We start from the raw sequence: 24,319 nt of genomic DNA, 5'->3' as shown, positions 1-24,319 counted from the left end.
TTTCCTTGCTACCTCTTGCTGATTTACCGGTCATATTGCTGCATGTGACATTCTAAAAGGTGAATCCTTACATTACAATAATGCCACAAGGCTCGTGGTTCTGTTCTACCACATGGCACGTTCTAGCTGTAACAGACAGTTTTTATTCCCTCCAAGCATTGAAACTAAATTATGAGAAAAAGTAAAGTGTTAAAGGGGTTTTGCCATCTCAGACAATGGGGACATATCGCTAGGATTGTCCGATAGGTGCGGGTCCCACCTTTCTTTTTTTTTTTTCCCCCACTCCTAGCCTTCCCAAAGCCATAACTTTTTATTTTTCCATTCACGTAGCCGTATAAGGGCTTGTTTTTTTGCAGAACGAGTTGTACTTTCTAATGCCACCATTTAATATTGGATAGGATGCAGTGGGAAGCTGGAAAAAAAAAAATCCAAATATCCAAATGTGGTGGAATGAAATTCAGCCACAGTTTTAAATTTGTTTTTTCACGACATTCACTATGCAGTAAAACTGACTTGTGCTCTCCATTCTCCAGGTCAGTACGAATTTGCGATACCACAAATGTATAGTTTTTCTTGCGTTTTAATACTGGAGAAAAAAAAATAAAAAATGAAAAATAACTTTTGAAAAAATTATTTGCTTTTCCTCACCATATTCTCAACTCCATAACTTTTTTATAGTTATGTCAATATAGATGTGTAGCGGCTAATTTTTTTGCGGAAAGATCTGTAGTTTTTGATAATACCATTTTGGGGTGTATATCACTTTTTGAGCATCAATTTTTGGGGAGATAAAGTGATAGGAAAAATTTCGAACCAGACATTTTTTTTCTCATTAGGCCATTCACTGTGTGGGATAACTTTTCTTACATTTTAATAGTACGGGTGTTTTCGCACGCGGCGATGTCCATGATGATTTTATCTTTTAATTCTTTATTTTGATTTTGGGTTAGGCCTCTTTCACACTACCGTTTTTTTTTTCCGTCCGTTTTGCGGTCCGTTTTTTGCGGTCCGTATACGGAACCATTCATTTCAATGGTTCCGCAAAAAAACGGAATGTGTTCCGTATGCATTCCGTTTTTCCGTTCCGTTGAAAAGATAGAACATGTCCTATATTTGGCCGCAAATCACAGTCCGTGGCTCCATTCAAGTCAATGGGTCCGCAAAAAAAACTGAACACATACGGAAATGCATCCGTATGTCTTCCGTATCCGTTCCGTTTTTTGCGGAACCATCAATTGAAAATGTTATGCCCAGCCCAATTTTTTCTATGTAATTACTGTATACTGTATATGCCATACGGAAAAACGGAACGGAACAACGGAACGGAAACGGAACCACAACGGAAGCAAAAAACGGAACAACGGATCCGTGAAAAACAGAACGCAAAACACTGAATTCAACATACTGTAGTGTGAAAGAGGCCTTAGAGGGTGATTTTTTATATTTTTCAAAACTTTTTTTTTTTTTTTTTACTTTTTGTTAGGTCTAAGATCACAGACCACAACTTGCAATTATCATATTGCAACTTGTACAGAATAATGGAATTTGCTCTATTATTCTGTACAGAAATTGCTATATCCCAGTTCAGTGCTACCACCTAGTGGCCTGAACTGGGATATACTAATAATGAGCCCTGAAACCTAGTACAGGCTCCAGCTCATTATTAGAAGAGGGCACTTTCCCTGATCTCCCTGGTTTCAGGCTTCTTAAACGCCGTGGTCACATTTGAGCCAACCCCCTTAAAGGGATCAGCCACTTTTGATCAAAGTGTTTTCGATGATATAGGGCACTTACTAACATAGCCTTTGTTAATATTCTGCGCCATTTCATAAGGTATGCTCCCTCTTTGGCCAAGTCTTTTGTGTTGTCAACAAGATGGCTGTTGATGGAGGGTCTTATGACCAGGCTAATCACTCACTCCTCGAAAGTGTATTTGAATTGAGGAGGCTGAGGCTGTGTCTGTCGGGTCACATGGCCCTCCATCAACGGCCATCTTATGGAAAGGACTTCTATGCGAACAGCACAAATTTGTCTTCTGAAATCTTGCAAATGGCACAGAATATTAACAAAGGCTATATTAGTAAGTGCTACCGTATATAGTCATCTTTAATTTTATTTTATTTTTTAAACACTTTTTAATAGTTCCCCCAGGGAACTATAGCAAGTAGGGATAAGCGAATCAACTTCGGATGAAACATCCAAAGTTAATATGCATAAAACTTTGTTCTAATACTGTACGGAGCAGTACTGTACGATGAGCCGAAGTTATCGCTTTGTGAAGTCTCGCGAGACTTCACGCAATAACTCGAGTTCGGGAAATGTTTTTTTACAGTACAAATTAATTTATGAAGTTATTGTGCGAAGTCGCAACGCGATTTTCACGCAGCGCTATTCACTTCTATAGGCCAGTGTTGCGTGCAAAACAATAAAAAAAAAGTAAAAAAAAAACCGCAGAATATAGAACATGCTGCGATTTTCAGGCAACGCACAAGTGATGCGTGAATACCAACGCTGATGTACACAGCCCCATTCAAATGAACGGGTCCAGATTCCGTGCAGGCGCAATGCATTCGCATCACGCATTGCACGCGCATGGAATACTTGCTCGTGTGAAAGGGGCACATTTATTAAGAACGGCGTTTCAGACGTCGGTCTTAATAAAGCCTTGCCCTGGAAGCGGATTCACCAGTTATGAAGAGGCGCCCGCCTCTAGATAACTTCGGCGGATCCACCGCCAAGTCTAAATAAGACAGCTTCCTTGCAGTCTTACATCTAGACCATTGTCAACACTTAAGCCTGGCGTAGAAAATGGTAAATGAGACACGCCTGCCGGCCCGTCATCTTCCTCGCCCACTTTTTTAGACCTGGCGTGAGCGGGGAAAAGTCGCAGATTTCGTCGCAAAGGACCTAGTTTAGGCGTATTTCTGCTTAATAAATGACCCCCCTAAGTTCCAATGGAGCCCTTCCACAGCCAGGTTCTCCATAGGAACTAGTGTGCAGCAGCCCTGTACCACTCCCGAGTACAGAGACTGCTGTACACTACATCCAGAAACCCTGATCCTCGCCGTGGAGAGTCAGAGCCCGGCTGGGAGTACACATTCCTGGTCTTTGACTTCTCAGATGCCGTGGTCACATTTGACCATATCATCTGAGGGGTTAAATGTAAGTGATTGAGGTTATTGTCAATTGCATATTTTGTTAGTCCTGGGTGCTTGCTGTTTAAAACAGCAGGCACCCGGTGGTTATGGCTCCTTCTCTGCGCATGAGTGGGCGCCATTTTTAAATGCTGGACCGACTACGTAAATTTACGTTGAGAGGTTGGGAAGGGGTTAAGGAAGCCATAACATGTTCAAGTTTTGTTCAGCTTTCACGGTGCCGTTTTTGAGCTAAAACGGGTGTGGATTCGCAAAAGAGGAGAAGTAGAATTTGCTCAATATACTTTCGCACTAAACCCTTTTAAAAGGACCGCCAGCTCCGAAACACCGCCAAACTAGAGAAAGTGCTGTAAGTAATGCGGCGTCCGGCTATGTCATTTTTAGCTTCATACTCACTTGCATTCAGACGCTGTGCTAACAAACCAGAAGTAAAATACAATGAGAGGAGTCCTCTCCCTTATGAACAGTGCATTTTACTGCTGGTTGTCAGAGCACAGCGTTGCAAAGCAAGCGAGTATGAAGCTAAAAATGACACCACATACACTATACAGCGCTTACCCTAGTCTGAAGGGGGCTTCCGGAGCTGACAGATTCTGATGGCCTGTCCTCAGCTGTGATGGCCTGTCCTCAGCTGACGTTTATAATCCACACCCGAAAAACTGCAATCAGAAAGAGGTGTGCGGGCAGCCATACGGTAGTAAATATAAGTGATATGGACATCAATGGCAAACAGCCCATGCAGAAACAGAAGCAACAGTATCAGCTGTACAGCAATGCGCTGCCAGGATATTGCATTGAAATGTTTTTTAAAGCAGGGATTATAATGCGTAATCGTAGACTTAAATAATACAATCAATTAACGGACATTTAATTACATACATTCTGCTGACAAAATATTGATGGACCATCTGCAATGACCAGAGCATGGAGAGCAGCCGGCGTAGCTACACATCCAAACTTCATATGTGGAGCTATGAAAGCAAGCTGGGAAATATGGCGACTCGTTTGCCATTCTGCTTAATTGCTCAGATCTGCCATTTGCAGCCCTGACTACTGCTCCGATGTACAAGATGGGAAGACGTCCTGTCACACGGTATTAGCCGGCTCTGAGCTAGTCTAATGAAAGCGAACAGGAGACCGCTTACAGAACAACTACTACCTTAGGCTACTTTCACACTTGCGGCAGAGGATTCCAGCAGGCAGTTCCATTGCCGGAACTGCCTGCCGGATCAGGCAAAATGTATGCAAACTGATGGCATTTGTCAGACAGTTCCGGATGCAGATCCGTCTGACAAATGCATTGAAATGCCGGATCCAGCTCTCCGGTGTCATCCGGAAAAAAGGAACCAGTATAAATTTGTGTAAATTAATGCCGGATCCGGCATTCAGGCAAGTGTTCAGTTTTTTTGGCCGGAGAAAAAAAACATAGCATGCTGCAGTATTATCTCTGTCCTGATCAGTCAAAAAGACTGAACGGAAGACATCCTGAACGGATTGCTCTCCATTCAGTATGCATGGGGATAAGGCTACTTTCACACTAGCGTTCGGGCGGATCCGTTCTGAACGGATCCGCCCATAATAATGCAGACGGAGGCTCCGTTCAGAACGGATCCGTCTGCATTATATTAGCTAAAAAAAGCTAAGTGTGAAAATAGCCTGGGACGGATCCGTCCAGACTTTCAATGTAAAGTCAATGGGGGACGGATCCGCTTGAAGATTGAGCCACATTGTGGCATCTTCAAACGGATCCGTCCCCATTGACTTACATTGTAAGTCTGGACGGATCCGCACGCCTCCGCACGGCCAGGCGGACACCCGAACGCTGCAAGCAGCGTTCAGCTGTCCGCCTGTCCGTGCGGAGGCGAGCGGAGCGGAGGCTGAACGCCGCCAGACTGATGCAGTCTGAGCGGATCCGCCTCCATTCAGACTGCATCAGGGCTGGACGGCTGCGTTCGGGTCCGCTCGTGAGCTCCTTCAAACGGAGCTCACGAACGGAAACCCGAACGCTAGTGTGAAAGCAGCCTAAAACTGATCAGTTCTTTTCCGGTATAGTGCCCCTAGGATGGAACTCAATGCCGGAAAAGAAAAACGCAAGTGTGAAAGTACCCTTAAAGGGGTCAAAGCCCTAAGAATTAGCAAAAAAGTGGAAAAGACTGCAATACCCTTCCCATACAAAACGCACATGCAGCCTGCCCTCTATTGAGATAGCAGTGGGTCCCTATTATGGCATATCCTGAGTACAGGCCATAAATGTCCAGATGAGAATAAAAGTACAGTATGTGTGGATGGGATTAAAAAAAAAAAAAAAAGCATTCTTCAGAATTTCAAATGACTTTTTGTGGAAATGTGGTGGATTTAACTGCAGCAAGATCCAGAAATGTCCCCAATTGTGCGAGTAATCTAAATTCCTAACGTATTTTACTTTGTTCCAGAACGTCAGAATACAACTTACTAGGGCGTTCTGCCGGCTGCAGGGATGACCTGTGCTCTCTGCAGTCATATCCACTTGCTCTTTTGGCTCCAACAAGACTACGCCATACGCACGGTCTGTCTGCAGAGCGCGCACTACAGGCAGATCCATCCGTCCGCTGTGCTCTACAGTAAACATTCAAACCAAATTACAGCAAATAAAACTTATATGAATCTAAGAACACAACGGTCTCCATGGACCTTAAATTGTGTACGATAACAAATCTGGGTTAACGTCTATTTGTATTCTGACATTTTTGATAAGCCCGATCCAGCGTGCACTAGAAATAGGGGCTCTCTCTTTTAAAGACGGAGAGACATATCTGTACGGAATATCCGCCTGCAGAAAGGGCATTCAAACAGCGGAAACACAAGGTGGGACCATTTCTCAATAATGGTGTAATATGCACAAAAAAAAAATAAAAAATACTAACATTACAACTCAAAAGTGGCGATTTGTTTCACCTCATATCAAAAAGCGCATGCCACTTTTAAAAAGTCCCTTTTTAAAAATATTAAGTTGATTATTCGCCCATTTCTCTCGATTTGTGACATTTTAACACCAATAGCACTAAAAGGCAACTTTTTAAAACTGTAATGCGCCATTTCAGCCAAACCTGACAGAACGCACGTGTGACTTTTGAAACATATTTGCAAGATTTCCAGTGGTAAATTGGTACTTTTGTCTCAGATTTGGGACGTTTTTGCTGATGTCATTTTACTGTGAAAACCTGTCCTGTTTTACTACTTACCTATCACTTGTTCCCACGACGGCCCATAGGAGATCTGAATAGGACTAAAGATGGCGTCAGTCATGTGACCTCTGGTATCGAACAGGTGAAGAGCAGTTTACATGTACACAGTATTACTACCTGCAGCAGCACCTGTCAGTGTAGAAGAACATCTAACACTGTTCTCCCTGTCTCCGCTGTACACTATGTGTTGTTTGCAATTTTTTATATATTTTTTTTTTTACAGTTAGAAGGGTTTTATACTGATGACCTATCCTTAGGACAGGCGGGGTGCAACACCCAGCGACCCCACTGATCAGCTGTTTGAAGAGGCGGCGGCGCTCTGGACGGATGTCTTTTTCAGCCTTACAAACTATGTTATCTACCACAAAAAAAAAATAGCGCTTATATTGCTACATGAAAAATAAAAAGGTTAAGTCCAGAAAAAATTTAATAAAATCATGATTAAAATGATTAACTGTCCTCAAGTTCAAAAACAAAAATGATCAATTTTATCGATTTTTTTTTTTTTTTTTTTTTTCATTCTCTGGTTAAAGAGGTTGTCCAAGTTATTTTTATCGATGACCTATGCTCAGGATAGGTCATCAATATCAGATCGGCGGGGGTGGCGGGTTTCGGACCGCCGATCAGCTGTTTGAAGAGAAGGTGCGCGCCGGGCCTGCACTGCCTCCTTTTCATTGTTTACCTGCTTGCCATTGCATCTGCAGCTGTGAGCAGGAGTAATTACACCCAAGCCGCCCCATTGATTTCAATGGTACGGATCGCTCCTATACACTTGTAGGTCATCAATAAATAGAACTTGGACAACCCCTTTAAGGGTTCATGCACACAACCGTTGTTTTGTGGTCCGTTTTTCATGGATCCGTTGTTCCGTATCTGAGGTTTTTTTTTTCTCTGATTTAAGTCCTCTTCCGTTCCAGTATTCCACAAAACATATCCGTATGTGATCCGTTTTTTGCGGATCGGAAACAGTAACCTATTAATCACCAAACACATGAGAAATATGGGCTGGGCATAGCATTTCTACAGTATGGATCCGCAAAATATGGATGACATATGGATGTGTTTAGTGTGCGTTCCGTATTTTTTGCGGACCCATTGACTTGAATGGTGCCTCGGACCGTGATTTGCAGACAATTGTAGGACATGCACTACTTTTTTGCAGAACAGAAAAAGAATGCACACGGAGGACCTTCTGATGATTTTACATACCCATTGAAGTGAATGGTTCCCCATATGGTCGGCAAAAAACGGAACGGCGCAGAAGCAGAAAGAAAATACGTGTGCATGAGCCCTAACTGCTAGGGATTACTGGGTTTGGAGGAACATGATAACTACATTGCAAAAAAAAAAAACATTGTAGACAGAGGTCTCTTTATAGAGGACCTTTCACCTCTGACATGTCTGTTTTGGTCCCTGCACAGCATGACATTACCCAATCAGTGCTGTGCAGGGACACCTCCAAACTGGTAACACCTGCATGGCAGACTGCTGACGATTCATTCATAAATGTCTATGAGGAATAATAAAGGAATGACAGAAAACAGTTATATGAACAGCTGTTAATGCATGGAGAATGCAAGTAGTTTTGGTACTACAACATGTCAGGAGAGGCGACAGGTCTTCATTAAAGTCTAAAATAAAATGTTGAAAAGTCCAAATAAACAGAGTTTTCATTTTTTTGTGGCTGTTATCAAAATGCAGCATGCTCTAAACATGGCACTTTTTCTGGCACTTTTCTCCTTTGGGTTTCAAGACACCAAACAACCTTTACATGCACAAAATAAGGGCTCATGCAAATGCAGTAGTTTCAGTGCGGATCAGATCATCTCAAGAGGGCTGCAAAAAATGCGGACAGCACGCCCATGTACTGTCCGTATCCACACGTCATATTCCTATTTCTACATTGTGGCTTTCATTTATCTCCAAAGGATATCAGCAGTGCCCAAGGTACTGAACTAACAGTCAGATCTCAGACTATTTCTCCAGCTAAATCTTACAATTTAAAGGGAACCTGTCACTGGGATTTTGGGTATAGAGCTGAGGACATGGGTTGCTAGATGGCAGATGGCACATCCGCAATATCCAGCCCCCATAGCTATGTGTGCTTTTATTGTGTAAAAAAAGAGTCATATCTTACTTGTGTGACCAGAGAAGAGTCATATTTTCAAGCTCTGACTCATCTCAGGTTAATTTGCATATGTATCAAATGGTTTTTTATACACAATAAAAGCACACAGAGCTATGGGGACTGGATATTGCGGATGTGCCATCTGCCATCTAGCAACCCATGTCCTCAGCTCTATACCCAAAATCCCGGTGACAGGTTCCCTTTAAGTCAGAATTTAAGATTCAGGTTTCAGATCACCTGAGAGTAAGGCTACATGCACACGACCCGCATGTGTTTTGCGGATGACGTCCGTTTTTTTTGCGTTTCCATTGTATATGTCTATCCTTGTCAGCAAAACGGACAAGAACATGCTCTATTTTTTTTTTGCAGAATGGAACCACAGACAACGGACGCGAAAAACAACTGGTTGACTATCCGCATTTTTTAACAGCTCTATAGAAATGAATGGGTCCACATCCTATCCGCAAAAAAACAAAAAACAGAACAGACGCTGAAACAAAATACGTTCGTGTGCATGAGGCCTAACACAGCAAACACACGTTCCAGTTTTGTCATCTAATGACTAGCCATATGTCTTCAGTAGCGTTGAGCAAAGCAATCTTCGTCTCCATACAGTAATAGAATGTATGGGCTCCGATGAGCCGAAGTAAGTTATTCACGAAGTCGTGCATTTCTTCGATGAATAACTTCGGTAGTTGATTTTTAAAGTGGAAAACCACTTTAAAACTGAACTAGGCTTCGGTTCCAACTATTACCTTCTAATACTGTACGGAGATTCGCCTCCGTACAGTATTATTCAGAAGTTTTGAGTGAAGCGACTTCTGATGAAGCATCCAAAGCTCAACACTGGTCTGCAGTTTCCCCTCTAAAGCCTCATTCACAAGTCCATGTTTGTGGTCAAATCCGTGAAAAGGTAGTCAGCGATGCCTCTGTAAAGATGCCAGTAAAGGATCCGTCTATCAATTTTTTGCCATCCGTGTTTCACGGACACCATGCAGCTGAAAAATTATTTTCAAAGCATCTCTTCCTATTGATCCGTGAAACACGGATGGTATACACTCTGAAGGGGCGTGATGGATCTGTGAACACAGACAAAACAGAGCATACTTCCATGCTAAAACCACAGACCCACAGGAAGTGCTAAAACACGGATGTCTGAATACACACACAAAATTTATGAGTATGTGTGCTGTCCGTGGAGAACACGTATGTTGAGCACCAATGTGTAAATAAGGCTTCATGCACACAAAGGTACTTTTGGTCCATTTTCTGCGGATCACTCATGGACCCATTTATTTCTATGGGTCTGCAAAAAAATAAATAAAATAAAAAAATAAATTTAACTGTGGCATGCCATCTAGACGTACATCACTGCTGCCAGCCAATCAATTGCTGAAAGGCTACCATTTGGCCGGCAGCATCAACGTGCGTGTAGACGCAGCACCACCCTCCCAGTCCAGCAGGGAACCAGAAATGACGGAGAAGGGAGCTCGGCGCTGGAACCAGAGTGCTTGTGAGAGTCATGCACCCTGCCGGGCTATAGGCCCCCGAAATCTCCCAATTTTACCTGTATCACTTTAAATAAATTAAACCTTGGAGTTGAAGCACAGCACATCGTTATGGTAATACTAGTATATGTCAATCTTTCTTTAAAATTAGCTATAAAAAAAAAAAAAAAAAAAAAAAAAAAAAAAGAGAAGACCTAGTACGGACCAAGGGAAAATCTCACATAACATTTTGCTACTTCAGCTGTGTTTGGGGGACACCCAATATGTGACAGGGCCTGGCATAAACTGGGGCTATTCTGCCCCTGGATCTACCAAATCCATAGGATTTTATACCATTTCCTGGGTCTAAAGCTCCCTATAAATAGCTTCATTCACAAAAGTAGACTCCTCGTGGTTTCTGTCTAGGGGTTTAGTAATTTTTAGACAGTCTGAATTTCCTTTAATAATTATAAATAAAAAATAAAAAATTGGGGCAAATACATCATTTTACACAAGTGCTTTTTGCACACGGCCTAGAATCCATGGGTCCCATGCAGTGACCAGCAGGGCATGTATGCCTCCTGTACCAGCGCATGTTCTGGGGGCTTTCCGCACCAGCATAGGAAGAGTCATATTGATAAAGCATGCAACTGTCACCATCTTGAGAACCACGGATGTGGCGGCCACAACATCAGCTGGTTACATGTGGGATCCATGGTCAGTAGGGTGAGGAAAACCCCCCTATTACATTTTCACATGTCTGTACCCATCATATTAGGTTTATATTTCTGAAACTTCATCTGAATGTGGCCAATACCGTTTAGGGATATTCATCTTGATGACCTATCCCAAGGATTGCTAACCTCCGGCACTCCATCTGTGGTGAAACCACAACTTCCAATATGCTCCATTCATTTCTATGGAGTTCTGAGAACCGCCAAGAACGTGTGCATCTTGGGAGTAGTAGTTTTACCACAGCTGGAGTGCCAGAGGTTATCCATCACACGCATATCCTCAGCTCTGGTCAGTGCCACGGCCTCCCCACAGCTCCTGTACGCTGTATAGCGGTTGTGCTCACAAAGCTCTTCATACAGCTGGGTTCTGGGAGTCAGACCTACACCGATCCGATATTGATGAACTATCATGAGGAATTGCAAAATATACAAGATAAAAGGCCACTTTTTTGTACCAGGTTTTAGTTTTTTTTCATACAAATTCACTGCCTCGATCAGAAAACACTGCCACGGTTGCTGCAGAACGTATTGTACATCTTTGCGGCCCATGCAGGTGTGGAACAGGCTCTATTACCTCCCACACTATTTCACTGCTGGTGGAAAGATCGGGGGCATCCTGGAGGATAACACTATATGCACACTGCATTTCTCTACAAAATCTGCAGGAGTGAAGGCATCCAAACTGCTTGGCTCCTCCGCTTGACAAATTTTGAAAAGAGGCGACACTCCATATAGTTTGCACAGTTAAAGGGCACTCCCATCTCTGCCTTGATGGGAATACTCTGAAGTAAGCGCTGCATAGTTCCCATTTACTGCTATGAGTTAAAGAGGACCATTCATGGGTCCAGAGTCAGACTTTAGAAACTAAGCATCAGGATAGTGCAGGGATCTAATAGCTCTTATTTTTTCTGGCCGCCGTTCCATTCGCCCGCTGTGGCCCCCGTTAAATTCTCCCGCCCTGTATGCTAATTTTTGCATAAGAACAGGGATGAGGAGACTGCCCTGTTTCTCTGTGGGCGTCTCCTTCTCCCTGGATGTAGCGCTGTCCAATCGCAGCAGAGCGCGTCACAGTCGGGGAGATCAGACCGTTCAATTATAGGCCGGACTTCCATAAAATGCGGAATGCACTCTGCTTTTTTGGTGTTTTATTTTTTCTGCGTGTTATCGAACGGTATCAAGCATTGCAATAATACTTTTTTTATGGTATCGAAATTGTATCAAGATGTTGGCATCGTGACAACCCTGCTCTGGAACCCCTTCCTAACTCCAGAATGGAGTCCCGAAGTGAAGCAGAACACAATGCGCATGCGCAGTGTGTTCTCTATTCACTGTTACCATAGCATGGATAGAGGTCCCATAGCATGGATGGCGAGCACACTGGGCATGTGCGACCACCATTCACCCGAAGTGAGTGCGCTGACCCAGCTATTTTCAGAAAGGCCACAGTGGTAAACAGAGGCTGCCTGCACATATGCCGCTTCTCTCCCTTCACCTCAGAATCAGGATTTTTTTTTATTATTTTTTTAAAACAAATACCCAGATTTAGGGTGAGCTATAAAAACATTTTTTTAATTCACTCAAATGTGTAGGTATCCAATCTCTGGCGTGTGAAGGGTTCTGTGTGAGGCATGGTGTGGTCCATTTACATCTAACTCACCCAGAAATTGTGGCAAATTTATGGAGTCTAGGGGCAAGTAGATGTTTAGGTGCCCAATGGAGAGCAGGCAATTTAACAAGAGGGACCACGGTGTCCTGTGCTACAGCACTACTCTACCCAGCATCTGCATGCTCCCCACCTTCATCAGGATGTATGCCTCCTGATGTGACGCTGTCATTGTCGCTGCCTTAAAAAGGTTCTAGGATTCTAAAATGTCATTTTTGAAATGTCATTTTTGAAATGTATGCCTATAAAAAAATTACAACATAACCTCTCAAGCCGTAAATGCCAAACTACAAAACAAATACACAAATTTATCACTTCCTTACGTTTGCTTAGGCAGGGTGCTGGCTTTCCTTGAGGACACCAGCTGTACATGGAGACAGCTGTCTATGGAGGGATATCTGGCTCGGCTATTTTCCCTCGTCATGTTCCAAAGCTTGTTAAAAAGGGCTTATCCGGGAATTAAAGGGGTTGTACGTGCTCTTAGCGATATACCCCCCATTGTCTATGATGGGACAACCCCTTTAACACTACTCATTTTCTGGTGTGTTTCAACTGAAAAGAATGATCGGCATGCAGATTTATCCAGCATGCCACGGACAACATTTTTGCAATTTTTGGGGAAACATAGAACACCAATATAAGAGCACTGACCCTAAAGTAATGGGTGCGAGGTAGCTACAAATCAGATAACCCCTAAAAATACACTACACAGCTCAAGGGCCCGTGAGGAAGCGACAGCGAAACGTGCGTCGGGGCCTGGACTACACTGGTCTGTATACAAATGGGAGTTGATTGTCCCTTGGTTGCTCTCTCCCTTATGCACTGTGCACTTTACACACCTGTATAGTGAGATTCTCTCTTGCAGGTAGCCTGGGAGTGTTTGGGATTACCTGAAACTATTTACTGACAAATCAATCAAAGGTAGTCAGACGCACAGGTTTGTGATACCACCAGCCGGGGTGAACGCGGTAACAATCATAAAACACTATCTGTAAAATATATAATAAATTAATACAACGGTGCAATCATTCTAAATACACTAAAATCACTAGTAATCCTGAATAGCAGCAAATATATTATTTCATTATTTCAAATGCTGGATGGATATGCACAGCGGCGCAAATAGACTTGGGTAGCTCAATCCCAATAGCAGAAAATATCAACCGCAATTATTGGAAACAATGTCCTTTAGGAATAGCAACACTGGTTCAGCAGCAACACAGAGAGCAAGGTAGCTGTAAGTTCGTATCGCTAATAGGCAACTTTGTACCACCTTGATAGCGCACACAGTGATGCTGTTCAACGCAGAGACAAACTAATATACAGCGGCGTCCCGCTAACAGTAACTGTATAATAGACTTGGGCACACCGACCTCAGTGTCGGAACGGTCTTACCCGCTTGGTGCGACCCCGACCGTCCTGCAGTGTTCAATGGAATTTGAACACAAGTGGAATTTGAACACATGGGGAACACAAGTAGTTACCACAACAGACGTGTCAGGGGACAGGTCCACTTTAAGTAGCGGCACCTATTCCACCACGGACAAGCAGTGCTGAGAATTAATGACCATGCTATACCGCAGTATAATGGCTCGTGCACGTGGCCATAGCTTCAGGCCACATTAGATCCGTGATGTTTTGAGGATCAGATGGGGACCCATTCATCTCGATGGGGCCGCAAAAGATACGGACACCTTATGTCCATTCCATGGCCCCATTAAAATATAGAACGTGTCTTATTTTTGTCTGCGTGCGTCCCATGTACCAACTAATTTTAAAGAAGTTGTGCTGCGATATATATTGATGAGCTATCCTCAGGACAGGTCATCAATATCAGATTGGCGGGGGTCTGACACCCAGGACCCCCATCGATCAGCTGTTTGAAGAGGAGGCGGCGTTCCATGCGAGTGCAGTTCCTGTCCATTAGACTGCCATCGTCTCGCAAGTGCAGTGTAATGAAAAGTACTTGCTCTAGTCACGTGAATGGATGAGGTACTTGTAATTACACTCCGCAGGTGACTACGACTAGAAAGCAGCGCCACCTCCTCTTCAAACGGCTGATCGATGGGGGCCCTGGGTGTCGGACCCCCACAGATCAGATATTGAGGACCTATCCCAACGATCGGTCATCAATATATGTGGCAGGACAACCCCTTTAGGCCTCATGCACTCGACCGTTGCGGATCTGCAAAACACGGACGGTGTCCGTGTGCGTTCCGTCATTTGCGGAACGGCACGGACAGCCATTGATATAACTGCCTATTCTTGTCCGCAAAACAGACAAGAATAGGACAGGTTATATTTTTTTTGCGGACCACGGAACGGAGCAACGGATTAGGACAGCACACTTCATTGAAGCGAATGGGTCCGCATCCGAGCCGCAAAAACTGCAGCTCGGATGCGGACCATAACTACAGTCGTGTGCGTGGGGCCTAAGGTTTATGGTTCTGTGAAAAAAAAAAAATCACTGATGCAACACTGATGGCATCCGCTTTCTGTCAGTGGTTTTCACATACCATTGATAGGAGATGCTCTGGAAATTAGTTTTTCAGCCTAGCAGTGCACATGAAACAGGACTTGTGAATAACGCAATGTACCCCAATGACCACTGCTTTGGCGCGCCACATAATAATGGCTTTCCGCAGATCTGACATCGCTAACTCACCTGTCGGTGCCATTCTGCGGTACAATGTACAAGCGTTAATTGCTCCAGCTCACCGACACCATAATGGCAGGTGTGGGACAACGTAAAACAGCAAACCACAAGAATTCTAAGTGAAAATCCCATATAACTGCACATAATACGCCTGCTATATAACTGCATGAGGTGTAATAAACAGCAGGCACGTGACAGGGACAGCAGTTGGTAAATCCTCTTAGGAGGAAAGCACATTAGTGTCATGGGGAGCTCCACACACGAAGTTGGGGAACTCTCCACACCTCTGTGTATTTCCTATGCAACAGCCATTATCCTCCCCCTCAGCCGCCTCGTCCTCCCCTCAGCCCAGCAAGCACAACCTGCCGCAAAAAGTTCTCTCTACAAACTGAGATTGAGGCCTACACGATCCCCGGTCTCTCCTGTAGTATTGCGCCCACGGCCACGGGACAGGAGCGGAAGAGACGTACCAACTGCTGCCAGACCCAGCGCACCAGAAAGCAGTCCCTCCAGGAATCCATCGCCGAGCGGCGCCCCCTCTCACCGCGCCAGCATGGCCAGCAGGGACAAGACGTCGAGTTTGGCGGTGACTCCCCAGCAAGAACCGGTCAGTCAGTCAGCTCCCTCCGCGGTGCGCGTCCGCGATAGCAGCATAGGACGCCGGGGACGAGCACTCGGGGTGAAGCTGAGGAGGACTGGAGCCCGCCCAACGGCTGAACGTCACTTCACTGGGCGTCCTGGGGAGCCCGGAGCTACGGCTGACTGCGGTCACACGGGGAGAGGTGTGCATGATGTCACCTAAATGGCCGCAGTGTGGGTTTCCTTCCTGCAGTGAGCTGGCATTGCTGAACCGTATACGTGTTCCTGCCCCTGGACATTACTAGTATACCGGTGCAGGCTTGCACCATCAGATTCAGTGATATACCAGTGCACCGTCAGTGATAGGGAGTGATATACCAGTGCACCGTCAGTGATAGGGAGTGATATACCAGTGCACCGTCAGTGATAGGGAGTGATATACCAGTGCACCGTCAGTGATAGGGAGTGATATACCAGTGCAACATCAGTGATAGGGAGTGATATACCAGTGCACCCTCAGTGATAGGGAGTGATATACCAGTGCAACATCAGTGATAGGGAGTGATATACCAGTGCACCATCAGTGATAGGGAGTGATATACCAGTGTACCCTCAGTGATAGGGAGTGATATACCAGTGCAACATCAGTGATAGGGAGTGATATACCAGTGCACCCTCAGTGATAGGGAGTGAAATACCAGTGTACAACCAGTGATAGGGTGTGATATACCAGTGCACCATCAGTGATAGAGTGTGATATACCAGTGCACCATCAGTAGTAGGGTGTGATATACCAGGGTACTGTTAAAGATGTGTGAATTTTATTCTATATTTTGTATATCTAGGATTGTAATGAGTTAACTTTTTCTACTTCCAAGTGCCCACCCACCCCCCTCTTTGTTTCAAGACTGGAGAGGAGAGAGAGGGGGGCAAAGAGCTGTGCTGTGGGAAGTGTCTGATTTCTCATCTTTCTACAGGTGTCATCTTTCTACAGAGTGTGGTGGAATGCGTAGGCCAATCATATGGCTTGATGATATGTATATATTATTCACTGCCTATAGAGAAGCACCTCTTTGAAGTGTCACATATGACGTAGGCAGTATTCTTGTTAGAATAAACTCCATTAAAAAATGGCGATGGTAACCAGATGTTTACATTAGTTCACATTCCAAAGTAGTGCACAGTGCGCAGAAGCCAGGGTGCTATCTCCTCTCTCTTATCTCTTCTTCCTTTTTGACCAATGAAACAATGTTTTAGCCTCAGTGAGGACTGCCCTCTTCTGAAAATGTATATACGCTTACCCCATGTAATTAAAAGTTAGAGATTGCTTTGACCAACTTCTGTGTCAGTGTCCAGTCTCTCAGCCACGCGTGGATATTAACCCCTGGGGGGGGGGGGGTACATTGATCTGGAACACCAGAGTGTATCTAAAATGCCCTAATTTAGGGTGGTTTTAACAGTACCATCAGTGATAGGGTGTGATATACCAGTGCACCTTCAGTGATAGGGTGTGATATACCAGTGCTCCATCAGTAATAGGGTGTGATATACCATTGTACAACCAGTGATAGGTTGTGATATACCAGTGTACCACCAGTGATAGGGTGTGATATACCAGTGCACCATCAGTGATAGGGTGTGATATACCAGTGCACCATCAGTGATAGGGTGTGATATACCAGTGCACCATCAGTGGTAGGGTGTGATATACCAGTGCACCATCAGTGATAGGGTGTGATATACCAGTGCACCATCAGTGGTAGGGTGTGATATACCAGTGCACCATCAGTGATAGGGTGTGATATACCAGTGCTCCATCAGTGATAGAGTGTGATATACCAGTTTACAACCAGTGATAGGGTGTTATATACCAGTGCACCATCAGTGATAGGGTGTGATATACCAGTGTACAATCAGTGACAGGGTGTGATATACCAGTGTACAACCAGTGATAGGGTGTGATATACCAGTGTACAATCAGTGATAGGGTGTGATATACCAGTGTACAACCAGTGATAGGGTGTGATATACCAGTGTACAATCAGTGATAGGGTGTGATATACCAGTGTACAACCAGTGATAGGGTGTGATATACCAGTGTACAATCAGTGATAGGGTGTGATATACCAGTGCACCATCAGTGATAGGGTGTGATATACCAGTGTACCGTCAGTGATAGGGTGTGATATACCAGTGTACAACCAGTGATAGGGTGTGATATACCAGTGTACAACCAGTGATAGGGTGTGATATACCAGTGTACAATCAGTGATAGGGTGTGATATACCAGTGTACAACCAGTGATAGGGTGTGATATACCAGTGTACAATCAGTGATAGGGTGTGATATACCAGTGCACCATCAGTGATAGGGTGTGATATACCAGTGCACCTTGATAAGTGAAGCTCCTGCAAGAGACCTCACACACTGTACTATTGTATTTGCTGAAAACCTGTCACCATCCATTATGGAACTGATCTGATGACAGTACTTCCTTTCTTACTACATGTCCTCTGACAGTGAAGGGAATATAGGATGCCAGGCTGAGGGCACCCCAGCGACAAGACACAATTCACACCTCATCTGCGGTATATGGTTGGTGAATACACTGGGAATATCTTGGAGCTGTCCGTACACCCAAAAGGGTCTTCTGGCTGCTATACATGGAAAATAAAAAATATATCATACGGCTTACAATATTAGTAGCAGTAAGTTGCACCTGGAACAACTGTGAACTAATCAGCGATCACATTAAAGGGAACGTGTCGGAAGCCTATTGTCCCCAAATCGACTGTACTACTGTACAGGACTGTCCTTTTCCTCTATTTTCTGCAGATGTCCTTTGTATCTCAAGCAGATGCCTCATTTTGCCAAAAAAAAGTCTTTGAGTCATATACAAATTAGTCTTCTGTAGAAATGTCCAATATTTCTCAGCAAAACGGACAAGTATAGGACTTTTTTTTTTTGCGGGACGGCAGCACTGGCATGCAGATGTTGTCCGTATTTTTTGCAGCCTCATTGAAATAATGGGGTCCCGATCCTCAGAAACAATATGCATGAAGCCTTAAACAGAGTGTACTCAGCAGTGCTCTGCGCATGCGCTGGAGGCTGGAACCACATCAGAGGTTACAACAGCGTACGTACAGGTCTCCACATTATAAATTCCGCCCTCAACGGTCAGTGAAAACCAATATGGACCTAAAACCTCTCACATCTGAGTTTTTTGGTAGAATTGTATCCAGGCTGCGCAGTTCTCTGACCAGCATATTCCCCTTCTCTCCCGTCCTTATAGCATCAGATTAGGTAAAAGTATATCAGCCTGACGTGCAGACTGTTTAGCTCTCAAGTGATGGGAGTGAAGCGTTGTCATCGGTCACATCATTGTTTCCATCCTTAGTTCTGTTTGCTTCACTGGATGGAAAACATTTGTTTTTCATCATTGAAGTAAATGGGAAATTCTCATTTTTCCTTTCAGTTGATTTTTAGATCAAAATCACAGAGACGATTGATGGTAATTATTGTCCAATATGACATCCGTCTTTGATTCCAAATATCTGTGGTCCCCCTGACCTTCACGTCATAGTAATGGACGAGGTGTCAGATCAGAGGCCGAGCATGCCCCAAGGTAAGAGGGAGGCAACCATACATTATGACTATGGTATATTTTTGATCAATACAAAATGACGTTCTGTCAGAATGCAAAACGAATGCGGTACCGTACTCTACTCGATCTCATAGAGTTGCCACAAATGTATGTTAAAGGTTTTCCTGGGAGTACAATATTGTCTTCAGGATAGATCATGGATATAATGTCGGTGGGGGTCCAACTCCTAGACCCTATGATCCGTAGATCCGCAAAACAAGTTACGGACGTGTGAATGGACCCTTAGACAGGGAGCTTATGTAGCTTATATTATAGCCTGTACCATACACTGCAGTGCTTTTGTATTGCAGTGTATAGTAAATTTACCGGCAGTCTATTAACCCTGCTGTCGCTATTGACTGTGGCATCTGAGGAGTTAAACAGCCAGGATCAGAAAGTGTAAAACAGCTAGCACCTGCAGCTCCTTGGCCCTCTCCATGTACTCCTTGTGGGCATAGGGGTTAAAGCGTTCATTAGGACTGTCTAGAAAATTGCTTTATTTGGATTAGATGTTTTGGAACTAGAGATGAGCGAATGGATTTGACCTTTCAGCAGGCCTTCTTCTGCTGTGAGGGGCTGTCCCTGCAGGTGAAAGCACCTACCTGCTGCTCAATTGACAGGGCTTGACGTCTAGCCTGGCCCTGATCGTTTCTTGCCTGTACTACTGCTTCAAAACCGAGCCTCTGCTCTTGCTCTGCTAATCTGAGGAGACCGCTGAGACAACTGTCATAAATTACTTTGCAAAGAATAGTTTGTAATGGGCGATGGCAGACTTCCGTCTGCTGAAAATGTGATTGGCCAGGTTGGAGATTTCGTCCATGGCTATGGCATGCTGCTAGTGGAATCATCCACATGAAAAATCCCACAGATGACTGATCAGGCGCAATGCAGCATTTGTATGGCCTCCTGTAGTCAGTCACACTCTGCTATACAGCTCATGCACACAAATGTATTTTTTTTTCTTCGTGTCCGCATTGCCATTCTGAAAAAAAACCAGAACATGTTCTAATACTGTCCGCATTACAGACAAGGATAGGACTGTTCTTTTAGGGGCCAGCTGTTCTGTTCTGCTAAATGCGGAACGCACACAGCAGTATCCATGTTTTGCAGATCCGCAATTTGCAGACCATAAAACGGTCGTGTGCATGAGCCCATACAGGTTGTATCACACTGGCCTGCTGGAAATTCATCTGCATCAGTCAGTTGCAGGAGGCACAAGGCACAACCATTGGCATAACTATAGGCTGTGCAGAGGATGCAGTTGCACCAGGGCCCTGGAGCATGAGGAGGCCCAAATGCCCATATGGCCACAACAGGAAGGGCAATGGCCACATGTTAAAGTATTGGAGGACAGTCTATAGTTACAGAAGATCATTGGTCAATCCCAATGAAATGCATGAGTTTGGCAAACTTATCTTATGTGTGTGGCCAATTTAAAGGTAATCCGTCACCATTGACCTCCCTATCCAACTGTTTGCATAGACACATGGCTGTGGTTCACCTGATTAAATGCAGATTTTCTTTTGTTGCTCTGAGGCTCCATTCCTGACTTGTACCACCTTTTCTTAATATGCAAATTAGGCCTTTGGTGCAACGAGTGCTCTTATTGCACCCAAGCTCCACTCCTTTCTGTGGCCAGCCCTTTCCTCGCTGCTTTGCCACTGCCGGGCCCTGTGAATCAAAGCAGCCAAACAGCTGGATAGGGAGGTTGCTGGTTATAGATTCCCTTTAACCACCTCCCGACCGCTGTACGCACCGATGCGTCTGGGAGGTGGTTGATTTACTTCTCCTGGACGCATCGGCGCGTCATCTCGCGAGACGCGAGATTTCGTCACAACCGGCCCGCGCATGCGCATCGCGGGCCAGCATTTCGTCAAGGAGTATTTAGTCAGCAACCTGCCGGCCAATGATCGTGGCTGGCAGGTTGCTGATTTTTTTAAAAAACAATCAGAGTGCCAGATAGCAGATCATATTTGTAAATATGATCTGTTATATGGCTGCCTGCACCTCTGCTGGTCCTTTTCGTCGGTTGGATCCAGCAGAGGAGCAGGCTACACAGTGAGTACCCACCAACACTACACATAGGTCCAGATCACCCCCCTGAACCCCAATTAACCCTTTGATCACTCCTTTGATCGCCCCTGTCAATCACTAGTGAAAGGAAAAAAGTGATCAGTGCAAACTGTCACTTTTTTTTTTTTTTCACTGGTATTGACGGTTAGGTTTTAGGATAGTTTAGGCCCCTTGGTTAGGTAGTTTAGGGATCAGTTAGCGCCCAGCCCACCGCACCGCAGTCACTGATTCGCTGATTAGCGTATCGCTAATCAGCATTTGTACTTTTATAGTATCTGGAAGTGATCAAAACTGATCACGGTCAGATCTATAATTGTATTAGTGTCACTTTTTAGGTTCGCCCTCCACCCAAAACGCAGTGTTTGCCCAATCAGGCCTGATCGGTCGCCCACATGTGCGTTCACCCACGCCCGCCCCACCGTAGTGACAAAAAATATATTTTTTTGATCACTACAGATTCACTTTACACGCGCTGCGGCGATAAAAAAAATCCGTTTTGATATTTTTTATCAACCGCAGCGGCCTCCGGTACTTCGCTAGCCTCCCATTTGTAAGACAGGCTTGCTTTTTTTTCTTGGGTAGTCTCAGGGAATACCCCTAAATTTAGTTGCCCACATGTCAAACAGGGGGTATTCCTCTGAAGAGGCCTACAGGCTTCTGACCCAGTCGGATGAGGAATGGGAACCCTCATCTGATGAATCTAGCGGGTCAGAATACGAACCTGTAGAAAGCAGTGGCTCTCTGACCCAAAGTTCAGACGAGGAGGCTAAGGTCCCCGATAGCACTAGGCGTACCCGTCCCCGTGTCGCTAGACCGCAGGTTGCGCAGGATCCGCTTCAAGAGCAGCAGAGTGGGGCTGGCGCTGTCGGATTACGTGGTGAGGCATACACCAGCAGCGCAGCCCTTCCTGGACCTAGTACCAGCACTGCCGTAGAACATGGTTTAGTAGCGAGCACCAGAAGGGCAGTTGAAGCTGGTACGGTGGCACGTGCAGTAGTGACCCCGTCGCAGCCACCACAAAGACGTGCCCGTAGAGCCCCTAGAATCCCTGAGGTGCTGGCAAACCCTGATTGGCAGTCCCCAACTTCAGCCGCACCTGTAGTTCCCCCTTTCACCGCCCAGTCTGGAGTTCGGGTTGAGACAGCTCAGAACGGTTCGGCCCTGGGATTTTTTGAGCTGTTCTTGACTGCGGAGCTCTTAGACTTAGTTGTGGCAGAGACAAACTGGTATGCCACACAATTTATAACAGCCAACCCGGGAAGCTTTTATGCCCAGCCTTTCCGGTGGAAACCAGTCCAAGTTTCCGAAATTAAATTTTTTTTGGGCCTTCTCCTCAACATGGGTCTAACTAAAAAGCATGAATTGCGGTCATATTGGTCCACGAACCCAATTCATCACATGCCCATGTTCTCTGCTGCTATGTCCAGGACACGATTTGAGAACATCCTGCGTTTCCTGCACTTTAGTGATAACAGCACCTCCCGTCCCAGAGGCCACCCTGCTTTTGACTGGCTCCACAAAATTCGGCCCCTCATAGACCATTTCAACCTGAAATTTGCAGATTTGTATACCCCAGAGCAAAACATCTGCGTAGACGAGTCCCTGATACATTTTACCGGGCGCCTTGGCTTCAAACAATACATCCCAAGCAAGCGCGCCCGGTATGGGGTCAAATTGTATAAGCTCTGTGAAAGGGCCACAGGCGATACTCACAAATTTCGTGTCTATGAGGGAAAAGATCAGACCCTGGAGCCGGTCGGTTGCCCTGACTACCTGGGGAGCAGTGGGAAGATAGCCTGGGACTTGGTGTCACCCTTATTCGGCAAGGGGTACCATCTTTATGTGGACAATTTCTACACAAGTGTGGCCCTCTTTAGGCATTTGTTTCTAGAACTAGTCGCGCGGGCTTCCCCCAACGGCTCGTTAGCACCCGTCGTGCAATGGGGCAGAGGGCCGCACTGTGTAACGAAGAACTGCTCGCGGTGAAATGGAGAGACAAGCGTGACGTTTACATGCTCTCCTCCATTCACGCAGACACGACAATACAAATTGAGCGAGCAACCCGTGTCATTGAAAAGCCCATCTCAGTCCACGACTATAACCTTCACATGGGAGGGGTGGACTTCAATGACCAGATGTTGTCTCCGTATTTAGTTTCCCGCAGAACCAGACGCTGGTATAAGAAGGTGTCTGTATATTTAATTCAATTGGCTCTGTACAATAGTTTTGTTCTCTACAGTAAGGCTGGGAGAACTGGATCCTTCCTCAAATTTCAGGAAGAGATCATCGCGAACCTCCTGTACCCAGAAGGTTCCGTGGCCCCATCCACCAGTGTAGTTAGCCGTCTACACGAGCGACATTTCCCCAGTGTCATTCCTGGTACCTCAAACCGACCGCCACCCCGAAAAAAATGTCGTGTCTGTAGCAGGAGTGGAATAAGGCGTGACACCCGCTATTTCTGTCCTGACTGTCCTGACCACCCTGCCCTATGCTTAGGGGAGTGTTTCCGAAAATACCACACACAGGTACACCTAGCATAGGGATCACATCTCACCAGGACAGGCACACAGGGCTATTAGGGCCCATTCACTCACACAGCTGCTGCAAACGTCTCCTTTCACCTGGGACAAAGTGCATAACGCACTTCGCCACATCTTTGGGCGATTTGCGCTTTGCACATTGACCCATGGGGAAGGAGAGGTTTGTTCTATAAAGGTAAAAAAAACAAAAAAAAAACACCAGTAAGCAAAAGGTTAATGTTTAGTTCAAAAAGTTAAAGTTTATATGTTCTGTTCCAAAGTTAATAAAATTATTGCGTTGCGGCCTGGTTTTTTCATTTTTTTTTTACCTTCCAGGTGGACCAACCGATCGGCTAGCTGCAGCACTGATGTGCATTCTGACAGAAGCATTGCGCTGCTGTCAGATTACACGCAAGTCGGTGTATGCGGCGCAGCAAAACGAGATTTCTACTCTGCAG

General features: G+C 45.1%; 1 protein-coding gene across 4 annotated transcripts in view; it reads right to left on the bottom strand.

The window, feature by feature from the left end:
* Positions 1 to 15,824, bottom strand: part of ATP11B (ATPase phospholipid transporting 11B (putative)) — a 118,024-nt gene extending 102,200 nt beyond the window's left edge. For 2 of the 4 annotated variants that reach the window (XM_044288641.1, XM_044288642.1), the window contains exon 1: positions 15,518 to 15,824. In XM_044288641.1, coding sequence (XP_044144576.1) covers positions 15,518 to 15,568 — 51 coding nt within the window. In that variant the 5' untranslated portion in view covers positions 15,569 to 15,824. The remainder of the gene's footprint in view (positions 1 to 15,517) is intronic. The other 2 variants (XM_044288639.1, XM_044288638.1) reach the window with 2 other exon arrangements.
* Between the last annotated feature and the right edge of the window lie 8,495 nt (positions 15,825 to 24,319).

This window comes from Bufo gargarizans, chromosome 4 (assembly GCF_014858855.1).
Source record: "Bufo gargarizans isolate SCDJY-AF-19 chromosome 4, ASM1485885v1, whole genome shotgun sequence".
NCBI lineage: Eukaryota > Metazoa > Chordata > Amphibia > Anura > Bufonidae > Bufo > Bufo gargarizans.
The sequence above is the reverse complement of the archived record's forward strand: the minus strand, read 5'-3'. Positions and strand labels throughout refer to the sequence as shown.